This window comes from Nesoenas mayeri, assembly GCF_963082525.1.
Source record: "Nesoenas mayeri genome assembly, chromosome: 6".
Lineage (NCBI taxonomy): Eukaryota > Metazoa > Chordata > Aves > Columbiformes > Columbidae > Nesoenas > Nesoenas mayeri.
In genome coordinates, this window is record NC_137545.1 from 6,850,274 (window position 1) to 6,864,554 (window position 14,281).

The 14,281-nt window shown below is 39.2% G+C and overlaps 1 protein-coding gene across 1 annotated transcript in view; it reads left to right on the top strand.

The window, feature by feature from the left end:
• Positions 1 to 14,281, top strand: part of PARD3B (par-3 family cell polarity regulator beta) — a gene marked incomplete at both ends in the record, with an annotated part of 357,354 nt that overhangs the window by 150,716 nt on the left and 192,357 nt on the right. The window contains 5 exons of the mRNA XM_080346605.1: positions 2,790 to 2,876; positions 5,553 to 5,678; positions 9,479 to 9,837; positions 11,401 to 11,540; positions 12,252 to 12,380. Coding sequence (XP_080202731.1) covers positions 2,790 to 2,876; positions 5,553 to 5,678; positions 9,479 to 9,837; positions 11,401 to 11,540; positions 12,252 to 12,380 — 841 coding nt within the window. The remainder of the gene's footprint in view (positions 1 to 2,789; positions 2,877 to 5,552; positions 5,679 to 9,478; positions 9,838 to 11,400; positions 11,541 to 12,251; positions 12,381 to 14,281) is intronic.

The following is a 14,281-nucleotide window of genomic DNA, read 5'->3' on the forward strand; positions in this document are numbered from 1 at the left end:
AAGAGTCACGTTGAATGAAAAGTCTATTTTGATTAATTTCTGATTAAAATGATGGTTCTAAAGTAGATGTTAGATACATATGTAGAGTGTGCTCTTATTCTGGATATTTAGTACATACATAACTTTTAGGATGTTCCACATTTTTAAAAAGTAACACAGTTTACACACGGGCTATTTGTTTTCACAAACCTATTTTTCTTAGTGTGTGGATTTCATGTTAGATTTAAAAATACACTTGTATGTTTTATTTGGCTTTGAGCCTACTTAGAGCTGTAAGTGCCTTGATGTAAGCTGACAGCTAACCTGTCTGTCCTGATAGCCCTCCAAACAATTCCTGCTCTGTTCTCCAGTTGCTCTTCCCCAGGGTGTTTGAGCAGTGTGGGGTTATCTGGGGACAACTCCAACCTATTTCAATTTTTGCTCTACAAATGAAAGCCCATTCACTGCTTTTGATTATTTGCTGGATTTCTAGGATTTGGCTGCTTAATTTTCTTGTATGTTTTGAACCTGTAGAAGTTCAAAAGGCAATAAAAGTAGCCCTTCAATTGATTTTTTTTTCTCTGTTAAGAGAATTGAAAGAAGTAGAAAATGGAACTGAGAGAAGGGTTGATTTCCTATGCATTCATTTTTGAGGTTTTAGTAACCACCCTGATTAGCTTTTCTGACCATTTTCACGAGAAAAAAAAAGTTTTCTAAAAAAATTTACAGGAAGATTTTGTCCGGATTTCCTTGTTTGTTTTTTGAAGAGAGAGGAATACAGGAAACAAGATATCAGCAAATAGAAATGCTTGTTGATCAGGCCTGTCTTACAAATACAGTAACATGGAAATCTGATGTTGGGATCAGTAGTGATTTGTTATTCAGGGTCTATCCATTCCATTTTTATGGAATATAATTTAATTCAAGCGTTAGCTTCTTTGGAAGAATAATTAACAAATAAAACCCTCCACAAAACTCCCAAGTAACCAACCCCAGTTAGCCCATCAAACTCCAAAACAGAAAGAAAATGGTGTAAACTTATTTTCTAGTCTTATTCCAGAACGTGTATTGAATGTGTTAGCGCACTCTAATGAAAATGGAAATACCCAGTAGGTGTCCACTGGGCACTAATCCTCAAATCAGTGTGATTTGAGAGGAGGGGTGTTACAGGAGATGTAGACTGGTGTAGAAAAAGGGAACACAAATACAGACGGTGCATTTCTCCATCTTTTTAACCTTCTAGCCAATTCACATACCTTCCTTTTCATATTATAGTCACCCAGAATAGAGTTCAGGTCACCGTAAGGCTGACAGTGTAAAATACTCCATAGGAAATGAAACAGCACTTAGCTATGAAGCAGCAAAAATCTGTCTGAGATAACAGAGAGGTTTTTGATACGGGTGTTTGAGGAAGGAAACTGAGTTGCGCTTTTGATTACAATGGGGTTTGTCCTTTGTTTGTCAGTGAGCTTGTATGCAACTAAGGACAGAAATCAAGATAGTTAAATATCACTTGACTAATTTACTTATCGACTTTGATGTCGTTAATGCATCATCTTCATTTTTTATAATGTGTCCACATGGGGAAATTTACTGAAGAAGCTCATGTGGAGCTTAAATTAAGAACACATAGAATATGTGTAACGGAGGCACTCCAAGGTTAGTTTAAGGGACAACAGGGTCCAAAACAACTTTTATTAAACTGGTGAGAAACAGGGTTTAGCACTCCAGAAGTGACTTGAATACAGGTCCGGATATCAGTTGAAGAAAATTATTAAGGGGCAGCAACTAATACAACAGACGGTCCACAGAGTGCATGCACATGGCTTCACCAAAACAATGCTGGAGCCGGCCCTGAGTCCGGGAAGAGTCCACACTTGCCTGAACACGGTGTGGGGTTATTTTAAAGGGACACATGTACCCGTATTGAGGACGGAAAGTGTACACTCGTGTTTCCGCGAGGGTAAATTTATAATACACTCGCAATCCTGCGAGGAGAAATACACGCGCTTATGTGGAAGCACAGGAGGAAAATACACCCGCGATTGTGCGAGCAAATAATTTATACCTGTGCTCATATTGAGGGGGGGGAAGTGGCTCTTGGCGGCAGCAGCTCAGCTCGTGCTCCATGAGGATTGCACAAGGGGCGGAGCCTCGACGAGAGTCCCATTTTTTTATTGGCTGATCAGATCTGACTGGCATTCCAGAAGCTTCTCTGCACCCCCACACTGGCTGTGGGTGCCCCTGAAGCCTCCAAACATCCCCCGCACTGGCCGCGGGCGCCCAGCGGCTCCCTGGCGCCTTTCCTCTCCCTTCTTCTCGCTCTTAACAGCCCTGGCCAGGGGGCTCTGGGGCCAAACAAAAGCAGCTGTTGGCCTCAAGCAGCAGAGACAGAGGGAGATGTGTCCACTCCTTCCATACTGAAGGAGGGAGGGGGAGAGAGGGGGGCTTGCATGCTGCCACAATACCTTTTTTTTTTTCTTTTTTTTCTGGGTTTTTTTTTTTTTTTGAATGATGAGGTCTCTCCTGACTTAAAAGCTTATTCTTTAATATTCTGGTTAATTTACGTAAGGGTTGATTTAGGAGAATGTCTACTGCTTGGTGTTTTTCCCTTTCGAAGTACATAAATGCTCATCTAAAAAAAAAAAAATGATAGCCATTTTGCATTTAGTTGTATTTTTATATATTAGTGTTCTCTCACTTGAATATTTTTCCTATAATTTCAGCTGTCTGATCAGTCAGGAGTTTGTTTTTAACATTGAATGGTGTGAAGCAGCGTGTGCGATGTGTTTCCCTGTGCTCTTTTCTAGTGAAATGACAAAAACAGTGGAGATTTCTGGGGAAGGTGGACCCTTGGGAATCCATGTAGTGCCCTTTTTTTCATCTTTGAGTGGAAGGTAAGAGATTTTCTGCATTGCCCAGGAAGTTTAGTAATGAAACTTAGTTGTGATTCTCTGAAAACACCTACTATTTAACCATACAGAAAAGAAAAGCTCAAAAGAAAATTGGTCTGTGACACTTTTCTTCCATTACCGATATCTGTTTACTAGTCTAAGGTATGTATGAGACAATACCACTCTCTTTGGTCATGTATGTTGTTTTAATTGCTTCTGGTTTTATTCTCTTTTTCTGGTGTTGGTTTGGCTTTGTGTAGGTGGGCTGCTTTGAGTTTGTTGTGGTGTTTTCTGGTTTGTGGTTTGGTTTGTGTTTGTTTGGGGGGGGGTATGTGGTGTGTTTTGTTTGGTTTCCTTTTGTTTTTCCCCAGTTGGTTCCCTCGGCATCGGCCTTTCCTTAGTGACATACCAGACAAGAACAGTAACAAAAACTTGGTCATGCCTCTTAATTTTCAAGCCACCTTTCAAATTTGGTTGTATAGCGTTTAGAAAATGTGCACTATACCATGAACTTTTCTTTTTCACAATACAATTACTTTAATTATAAATGATTTAACATAGTCTCTTGAGATCACAAAAGCCTGTTATAGCAGCATGCTCATATTGATGTACTGTAGTTAAGACTGTGTCAGCGTTTTCATAATAGCTGTTTTCCAAGCTATGGAACTCAGATGTAAAAATAATAATAATAATAATAATTTAAAAAAAAAATCTAGGCTGAAATTTGACATACAGAGGCTTAACCAGAGAGTTAATATGACACTGGCAGCCCTGAATAAGAGATGGGAAATTGCCAATGCCATAAATGATGCTGCTTCATAGTAATATGGCTTCCTGTAACACAAAGACAATTATTGCAAAAGTAAAAATTGTCTATTCTTAAATGTTTCTTGTCAGTTTTCCTGTAGGACAGAGAATGCAAAGGATTAAATGGCCTTGTGAAGGTCTGTGTGCATAAATGTTTTCTCAGCAAGATCTGAGTTTGCAGGTGGGCCCAAATTCATTCAGAATGTTTTATTTGCCAAAAGGGAAAATAGATGTGCATCGACTGCCGGGAAAAATGGCACGATGGGCTCATGTGTCAGTGGCTTTGCAGGCTGGAGAAAGGCTCTTGTATTTGTTACCCCATTGTGAGATGCAGATAAGGGTTGTAGCGTGTACTCTGTGTTTCAAGACCATTAGGTAAAAAAGTGTGCTGAAACTGCAAGTTAATAAAATCAGGAATCATTGTGACTCTGATCCAGTTCTGTACTGACATATCACTGTGGTGGGTGCAGCTTTGAAAGAACCTCACAAAGAAAAAGTCTGGTGCCTTGGTCTACACTGCGTGCGTGTTCTTGTGTCCTTACTTACAAGTGCTTTTGGGGATCCCTCAGAGTAAACGGGGTTCTGACAGATGAACTACTTGTTTAGACACTTGTCTTGAAATTTTAATGACCCTTGGCAGAACCATACCAACGTCTTTGTAAAACCACCAGAGTGACTTACCTTGCTTGTCCCTATTGTTTGATCAAGCCTGAGACTAGTGTATAAATTTTAACTCATTATAACATGAGAAAGTACAGAAGAGCATCTCTTATTTCTGTTAACGACAAGATACAATTTACGAGGGCACTCTGACCATGACTACCTTGGTCTGGTATTTCACTTGCAAAGTTATCTTTTAATAAGGTAGTCCTAGCTTTAACCTAGTGCTGCTGCACAGCAGCATTTTTCTCGAAGTGGTTAAAACATTGTATTAATTTACAAAATCTTCATTTATACAGGGACTACAAAACTAATGGGAATAACTTTCCCCTTTATTTTGCATTTATAATTTAAAAAATGGAATTAAGATTTAATAGTGCATTCAAATAACGCTAAAATGGAGGCTGTGGAAAAAAGTAATGGAGCAATGACTTTAAGCTGCCACAGCATATGCAGCCCAAGCCACTTATTCAGGTTCTACAGCACACGAGTTTCAGACAAGTGAGAAATCCCACTGCATTAGATAGATTAGTGAGCAACCTTCTTAATTCTTTTATTCCTCTACATTTATTGATTTGCATCCGAATGTAATTATGTTTGGTTAGTTCTTAGTTATCATTATGATTTTGTTAGTGTTTAGTTATTTGGATGTTTGGTTGGATGTTTGCCCCTTCGAATCCTGCGTAACGCAGGTTGCAAGAGAATCTTTATGCAGTAAATGTTACATATTTTAAAGGATGTTCAATAGGAACCAAGTTTTACCTTGGAAGTACATTGATTTGACATAAATATACATGTTTAAATTTTATTATACAACAAATCTGAAATCAGATGCATGGTGAATATAGTGTCATTTGACATAGCTAATAGCATTCTTTGGAGCAAGGTAATCTTAGTGGCAGACAAATATTGAGTAAGCTAGATTCAGATTTTCAAGTGGATGGAGAGATCTAGGTGTTTTCCTTTGTTTCTCCAAGTATGACTTACAGGACTTTATATTCATTTCCAGCAGTTTTTCTTGGTGTTTCTTGTGATCCCCTTCTTTTTAGTCAGCAGGAGCTGGAAATCATACTCTAGGTTAATCACTCATAATGGCCCACTCTATCTCATCTCATCTCTTACATAGGAGGGATTAATATCTGGTTTTGGTTGCTATAGATCCATATGAGCAGAATAAGGGTAGTTTTCACTTACTTTCTTGTTCCCTTTTAGGATGCTGGGACTCTTCATCCGCGGTATTGAAGAAAACAGCAGATCCAGGCGTGATGGGCTTTTCCACGAAAATGAATGCATTGTGAAAATTAACCACGTGGACCTTACAGATAAAACCTTTGCACAGTAAGTGCTGCTTTACTGGTGCTTTTAACTAGCCAGGATTTTATACAGTACTGTGTTTATTCACTGATTCATGCAAAGGGATTCATATTTATGCCTGTAAAATTGAGACCTGGCAGAAACTTCTTTATTTTCTTTATTTTCTTAATAATTCTTCTGGTTTTATTTCTGTATTCTTGTTGTTATTTGTTCCACATAAGACCTTCAGAATGCATTAACATCACAGCATGTTTTTAATGTTCTTTTGCAAATGAAAGAGTATGTTTTTAGTTAGGTGCTGCAGCTTTTTCAGTATTTAATTTTTAAAAAATGCTATTACTGTCAAACCATGATTAGTTGAGCTAAATGGTAAGTCTCACCTCTTACGACTTCTGGTGAAAATCTGTTGACATTTATTATCTATCTCAAATTACTTTAAGTAACAGGTTGCTTTGATCGGCTGTTCATTAATGTAACATTGTTGCGTAAAAGAATAGCCTCTCAAATTTTGCAGATATTTGCTGTAGTAATTAAATAGTAGTTTGTTTTTACTTTTAATCCATATGTTTAGACAGCTGAGTGATTGTTTATAATATAACAAAAACCTATTGAGATCTCAAGGGATTTGAGGCTTAACATTCTAAACAGGAAGCCAAATGTTCCAGGTTTCTAGACTAAAATCAAATAAGTAATTTCACTGTTAGGGATAAATATTTGCAAAGTATGTTTTCATAAAACCAGCGTAGTTCTGTATTGTAGGTATCACCTTCTTTCCAAGACTGTACTTCCTAATAGCTTTCCAAGTTACTGCTTTCTGCGTATTTCGTGCTACATGTATTCTGCTGTGATACAGTACCTTCCATTCTCTTCCTACTTAAATTATCAACTCTATCAGAAGTGTTGGTATCATATTAAAATATTAATTGCCTCACCTGTGCGGCTGTGTAATGAAGATGTATCCTTGAATGATATTTTGCCTGAATCAAAACCTCTCTTTTCAAAATTGTATGTGATGTTTTTCTTTACAGATTTATTCTCCCTTTTTTTTCTGTTCAGAATGTAACTACATCTCCAGGGGCTTTAAGATCGTGAGATGTGGAGTGGAGAACTCCATGTATTTTTCTCTAAGGCTACTACGTTTTCGGACAGTTAGAAATACTGCAGTTAACTTTGCGGTTCTCCATCAGGCTTCCCTTCAAAATGAGAAGCGCGGGACGCTTCACATTCTCCACGTTTATATAAAGTTTTTGGAATTGAAAGGGATATTTAGAAAGACAGTTGTTAGTTTAGAGAGGCCAGTTTTGTTAGACAATCTCTGTCATTAGGTGAGAAGTGACTAAAAGGTGACGCAGAGCCGTATTTAGTTGGTCTGAGTCACCTTATGTTACAGCAACGGGCAGTGTGGTTGCAGCAGTGTTGGATCAGAAGAGAAAAAGTGTGGGCAAAAAAGGACTTGACGCCCATTTGAGAACTGGGGGAGTCTTTTGGACAAGCTCCAGCCTGACCCCATATCCTGTTACGTTGTTCTGCCGAATTGCCCTCCAGAATAGCCTTCTGCATCATCTCTTCCCCAGCTGTGGAGAATGGCTAGAGAAAGCAGCTTTCTGGGTTGAAACTAATCTCAGTGAATAGGCCGTTCAGTTTTCATCTGCCATGACATAACTATATAGCCCAAGTTACAGAGATGTTGTAATTGTAAAGGATGTGATGAAGTATTGTCCCGGTGCCTGTTGACCCAGAAATAGTCTTCAGATTGTCCTTTGAGAGGAAAATCTGTTTGCTAGTTTCAAATTGACATTTCTTCATAACCCTTGTAAAAGCTGTTTTAACACTTAGCAGAAACGGTTCCTCTCTTTCCATTTTCAGCAGAGACCGATGATTGCTGCTTCTGTGGCTGGAACAGCAGCAGCCTACTTTCCGTATTCCCGTGTTCATAACACTTCTATATATTGGGACTGGGCTACTTTTTCTTTTGCTGGTAATCTATTCAATTACATTGTGTTGTGTTGCATAGTTTCTAGCACCTCTTTTAATTGACTCCCTTATTTCTTTAAAGTATGCATGTGGGGTCTGGAGAAATGGAAATTTTTCCATCCATTATTTTTTCCGCTTTGAAGTGCAGCCAGTTATTTTGCCCCTGAAGACTGCATTTAAGCTTTCCCACAGGATGCCTTGTGTTATTTCCACTATTTTTTGTTTGAAGGAGATCTTATATTTTCCCTTTCATATATTTAAAATATTCATATCCTGAAACTGAGTTATTAAATTACCTTGTAACATCTGACCAAGTGGTTGCTTGCAAGGATGAAGATGGGGCGTGAAAGAAACCTGGATAAGACTTTACATCATTATTCTGGGAGCTTTCCATGGTTTGTGTGGTCAGGGTAAGATCTGTCCTTGATAACCTTCCCAGGCTATAGGTGAGCAGGCAGCCTATAACTGGGAAGGCCATAGGTGTGTTTTCAAGATGTGAACATCTGTGGTGGCTTCCGTTCTGGATCAGTGTAAAAAGTGTTTATTTTGGAAGTACTTTCAACATTGACTCCTGAGTGTGATTCCAAAGCCAAGACCTGAGCGAAATACTTACTTGGCCTGACTGACAAACACACTACAGAAAAGCAGAATATGTGCAAATTGTTCCCAAAGGGATGCTGTGATTGATTTAAAAGTTAATGTAGCTGTTACTTGCCCTTTCAACCTGGTTGTGCAAAGCAGAAGTTCTTGATTTTTCATTCTCAAGATGGGCTTCAGCTACTACCTTTATTGGAACTCTAGTTGACTTCTGCAGTATGGAATAAAGTCAGCCCATTTCATCAGAAGGTAGGTGAGGAAAGCACAGGAGGAGAGAAGTCTCCTTTGTTTCTTTAGAATCCAAGGTGTGTAAAATGTCTTGGTTGACTGAATCCACAGGTTATTCAAAATCCAGGGAAGGCCTTTTGAACAGTTGCTTAGGCCAACTTGTCTTAAGTGCCTTGCAATGCAGGAAACCCAAACACTGTTGTTAACCGTGTTATCAGGTCAAGGGGAGTAGTTTCATTAAATCCTCTAACACTTACTGATGTTGCACTTGAGCACATCTACAAAGACATTGATAAAGTAAAGTCCACATGTCCACTTTAGCAAGGGGTTACTGCTTGAAATACATGAGTGATACCTACCCAATTATTTATTGGTTTATGTAGAAAGATACAAATAGTTGGACCATCATCCTTTTCTGTTGCACCACTTGCAGTCACAGTATTTCTTCTGAAGATGTCTATTTATCTCACATCCTCATCCTTTTTTATTGCTGTGGCATCAGCCAGGAGTTGGATCAGGGATGATGAAGGAATCCGAGCGGCAGTTAGGCTGGACTCGGAAAAAGTGGAGTCTTGAGCTTGCTCAGAGTAGATGGATCCAGCAGAACCATTGCTCCTATGTGCTCAGCGTGTCTCTGTTCCAGCAAGAGTATATGTAACACAGGAACACTTGAAAAAAGCAGCAAGCTATAACTTTGGGAGCCTTCTGATGAGCATTTGGTATCAGAACTTCCCTTCCTGATCCTCCAGGTTAAGAACTATGTTCATTAGTTTATTCTGGCTGGTATTTCGTAGCAGCCTAGGAGTCCTGACAGATGTGCTGTTCCAACTTGAAGTGTAAGGAGATACTGTAGTTTAGAAATCCTGTCTAATGTGTACTTTTTATGAAGAGGACCCTGCAAATGGGAAGATAACATTACTTCTTCACATCTAAGATAAATTTTTGTCTTATTCTCTGTAAACAACTCCAAACTTTACCCAAATTTTCCAGTTTGTTATGTGAATTTTCGTATTTTTCTTTTAAAGGGCTCAGGACGTTTTCCGTCAGGCAATGAAATTTCAAAGCGTTACCTTGGAGGTCCTTCCTCCATATAATCGAGAACAATATGAGAAGGCTGCTATTGCCCCTCTTTGTTTTCTGGATAGTGAAGAAGGAGTGCCAAAAACAAAGATTCCACCTCCTGTTCATCCCAAACCTGCTCTGAAAACCATGAATCTTTCTGGAGCAAACAGCTTGGACACGGGTGTGCAGGCAGCACTGCAACAAGCCAAGAGCCCCAACCTCCCCCGGCTGGTGAGAAAGTCGTCGTCTCCATCACTATCTCCCCTTATGGGCTTTGGCAATAAAAAAAATGCAAAGAAAATAAAGATAGACCTGAAGAAAGGTAAGCGTTTGGAGGTTATATGATTAGTTCTGTATCATGTTCTCTATATTGATACCTAAACTTTTAACTAAGCTAGTGACATTAAAAACACAAGCAAGTTATTTACGGTTAGAAGTTCCAAAACTTCCAAAAGGTAAAGGAACTGTAATGTTCTCAACAGCCACCTTTCTTGTTGTCCAAGTTTTTAAAGCATCTCAGTTTCTGACTATGTGCAAGGAATTTCATTAGCACCACATGACATAAAGATTCTTCATCCTTCTTCCATGTTACAGAAGAAAAATTTGACCAGTCTGCTGGTGACCTGTGTTGTTTTTATTAATATCTGCCAATTGACCAGCACTGTTACAACATTCTTTTAAAGTGTGTTTAAAAGCAGAATCTGCTCTGTTTCATGTTATCCGAGAAGCTGACTGGAGATTTACCTGTCTTTGCCTTGTTTTATGTTTTCTACCAACCTTTTCTTTCCACCTGTATTTATTCAGCTTTTGTGTGTGTATTTTGCATTGCTGCTGCATGCAGATGTCTGTCTTTATATGGAGTAGCAGGTTTATGCACAGGTAGTAAAATGTGCCTAAGCAGATCCCAATTAGCAGTTACGTTTTCTGTTTAATTTCTGTCTTTGGTTTGGCTGAGAGTTAAATTTGATGCTAGAAGTGGCCCTTTTAAAAACCGTCTGTAACTTTGTTCTTTTAACACATAATGAATGTAATCAAGCTGTCCTTTCTTAATTTTTGTTATTTCTTAAATCGCTCATCTTTACTTCTGAACTCTTCGGCCTGACATTAACAAAACCTGCTTCAGAATTTTCCCCATTTTAGACGTAATGCTTTTGATTTTGAAACACTTATTTATATTTTTAGAAATGATAGGAATGTGATACATGTTGACATCTCAGAAAACTGTCACAGGGGTAGCAGTCCTGCTCAATAGAAAAAGATGTTTATGAACCCTGCTATTCCTGGGTGCTTTTGGTGGCTTATAAGCAATAAGCCACCTGCTAATATTGATTTTACTCTCTAATTCTTTGTTAAAACATTTAGCTATTAACACTTGAGGTTGTTTATTTCCAGGCAACAAACAGCTTTGAAATATCACTTGTCCTTTCTTAACCGCATGTCGACAGCAGTTTTTGCATTCAAATCGCGACATTCTCCACTTTTCAACAGGTTTCGGTAAAACTTGCTAAATTATATTTATGCCACTAAACAATTCTGGTGGCTCTGACTTGTTTCAAAGACTGTTGACATTTATGTGAAGGCTCTGATACTAAAACCAGCTTGAGAAAAGGTATAGACTCCAAAATGAGAGTTCTCCCCTTGGTTTGTGTTACTGTGGGCTCTCCAAAAGTATTTCCATCTGTAGCAGGTGTTTTGTCATGGGTTGAATTCTTCTCTAGACCATGCAGAAAACAGGTGTATGTTTAAAGTTTTTTCTTTGCTTTCTTTTTGAATTGGTAACCTGAATGAGTGTCTGTGATATGTTGCTAACATTCTCTACTTCATTTTAATGATCATCATTTGCTTGTTGAAACTGATGTTGGGGGTTCCATATCTGACCTTCTAGGTCCAGAAGGACTTGGTTTCACTGTGGTTACCAGAGACTCTTCAGTACATGGTCCCGGTCCGATTTTTGTGAAGAATATTTTGCCTAAAGGTGCAGCAGTAAAAGATGGTCGTTTGCAGTCTGGAGACAGAATCCTGGAGGTTAGGAGAAACACATTTTATTTTCTTACACAAGCTACTGATGTATGAAATTAAAATACTTGGCCTTGGTTATTTAAAAGGAAAAAAAAAGCCTCATGGCTTTTGTACTGTTTATCAACAAGTATTTTTCACCGGGATGTGGAAAAAGGTGCTTTTCACAAGGATCCATGGGATGTTTGAACAAGGGGGATCTGATAACATCTTGGGTCTTAAAGCATATTAATGTATAAGCTTAGAAACAAAACATCTTGCCTCTTCAGCCATGGCCAAAAATCCCTGGTTAATATCAGAGTGGTTAAGTGCTCATTTTAAGGCAGTTTTGCTCAAATTAGTCTGTTTAAAATGTTCATATATCTCGTGACTTACAATCTCATTATCTAATGGGTTATTTCTACTTACTAACTTGAAAAAGATCTTCAGGTAAACATTTTTAATAATTCTTAGGTCTTGTTTCTGTACTTTTCATCATCAAAGTGCTTTACAAACTAATTAAGCTTCACAAACCCCCTGCAAGGTGGGTAAGTATTGCAGACCTGCTTTCACATATGGTGAAAATGAGGGGAAAAAAGGTTAAGTGGTTTGTGCAGGGCCCGAGGGGAACCTCATTCTTTGCTCTCAGTCCCTAATGACACCTGTGTTAGGTGAGGGGAGAATGACAGGAGACAGTTTTACTGATAGATGTGACATCTTCTGGTCTTTTGTGCCTGGTAGGTGAATGGACGGGACATCACCAGCAGGACCCAGGAGGAGCTGGTGGCCATGCTGAGGAGCACCAAGCAGGGGGAGTCCGTCTGTCTGATCGTGGCTCGTCAGGATGAGGCCTTTCTACCTCGAGAGCTGGTAAACTTGTGGGTTTTTTGTCCTGAAGAGTAATATAGAAACAGTTCCGTGTTTTAAAACTAGCATAAGAACTGTAGCTGGTTGAGAAAGCCAGTGAAGGTGTCGAGGTTTTGATTGCAGAGTGACAATAAAACCAGATGTATGGTTAACCTCCTCTCCCTCCCTTTCCCCTTCAGCCCCTCTTTCTCCCCCCTTCCCACTAAGGACAGGTGATCGGGAAGGACAGAAGGACAGAGAGAAGAGAGTTGGAAAAATTAAAAATATTTTACTAATGCTACTAATAAAAATAGAGAAAATAATACAAACTATACAAAACCAATCTTGAAAGTCCCAGCAACTGCAGAGCCGGCATCCGAAGTCCTGGACTGGACTCTGCAGCCAACCGGAGCTGGATTCAGTCTGTCACTAGGCCTCAGTTCGCAGGGACGACTTGCAAGGTCCTCTCCTAATGTCGGCCATAAGAAAAAGGGACGAGATCCTCGTGATCTCCCCCTTTTACATGAAGTATCACGTGAATGGGATGGAATATTTCAGTTGGTCAGTTTAAACTACCAAAACATGTATCTGGCTTTCAGGAAAATGCAGCTGATACGAAGCTTTAGCTGACAGGCAAATTCACTAAAAGAGAAACTTGTTTTTAACAAAACCAGAACAGAAGGGTACGTGTGTAAGGCTGGCTTTTGGAAGTATTTGTACTTGCACTTGATTTTGATGGATATTTGATTTTATCTACTTCAGATGCAATTCCATGCGATCTGGTTTCTCATTCCCAAAATGACATCATAAGCATAACTCACGGGAGTACTGGAAATGAATTTTGTAACTGTGACATCAAGCATGACCAAAAATGAATTGTTCTCTTTCAGTAAAGCAACAAACTTTTAACCAGAAGTTTGAAGTGCATGTAATGAGTCCTGCAGTGCCGAACTGGTGAGGGCGGCTGCTCCCAGGAGATGTATCTGCTAAGCCAAACTGCATGAGTGTTGTGGAGTAACATCCCATTGCACTCCGCACATATTTTGGAAGCAGGCTCTCCCTTGGCTACCGATCTTTGACTTAATAGGCTCTTGCATGTCTGATTTTGTTCTATCTCAACTGCGTAATTTTTACTGGTTTTTTGCAATGCTGGCATGAAGCTGCATTCTCTTTTCTCTCACGTAGACAGAGCAGGGCCGCATCAGTGTAAAAGTGCTATCTGATGCATACTTGTTTCCCCTCAAAGAAGGTCATGTCTTTGGTAGCCTCTTCCTTATCTTGATTGATGGCTATACTTGACCTTTCATTAAGAAGTTCTCAGGATAAAGGAAGGACAGCATTTCCTGCTTTTGTCTCATTTTATCTCCTTTAAAGAACACAAACTGCCTTAATTCTTTTCTAACCATGCCACCTTCTTGCTTTGCCTTTTGCTTTAGAGTGTTAGCAGGCTCTTGTGCAGAAATCCTCCATTATGTTTCCTCCCCAAACAGTTTTCCTCTTGTCTCCTTGTTACCAGTAGGAGCTGGTTGAGTTTGGGGTATCTGTTGCGTGTGGTAGGATGTGAAGCTGGAGGGAGTTCAGATTCTCCCACATGAGCCTTTCCTGTTCCACTGCTGGTGCTGACTTTTTCCTGTAGTAGAGCGATTTTGAAATGTCCTAACAAGGCTTATTTTGTTTTCGTTTTCCTTTTTTATTGAGTAATCTTCAAGGAGGATAATGGCAGAATATTTTCAGCCCTGTAATTGGGCATTCATTGTCAGTGATTCCCAAAGCACCCAAGTCACTCATTGTAATGCTGTTTAGTAAGCCCTGAGCTATAGAGTCAGTGGATTGGAGGGAAATTTCTGAGTCTGAAAGTGCTAAATTATCCATTATGTTAAGGATTTCTTTTCATCCACCAGCTCTTCTAAAGAAGAGCTTATTTT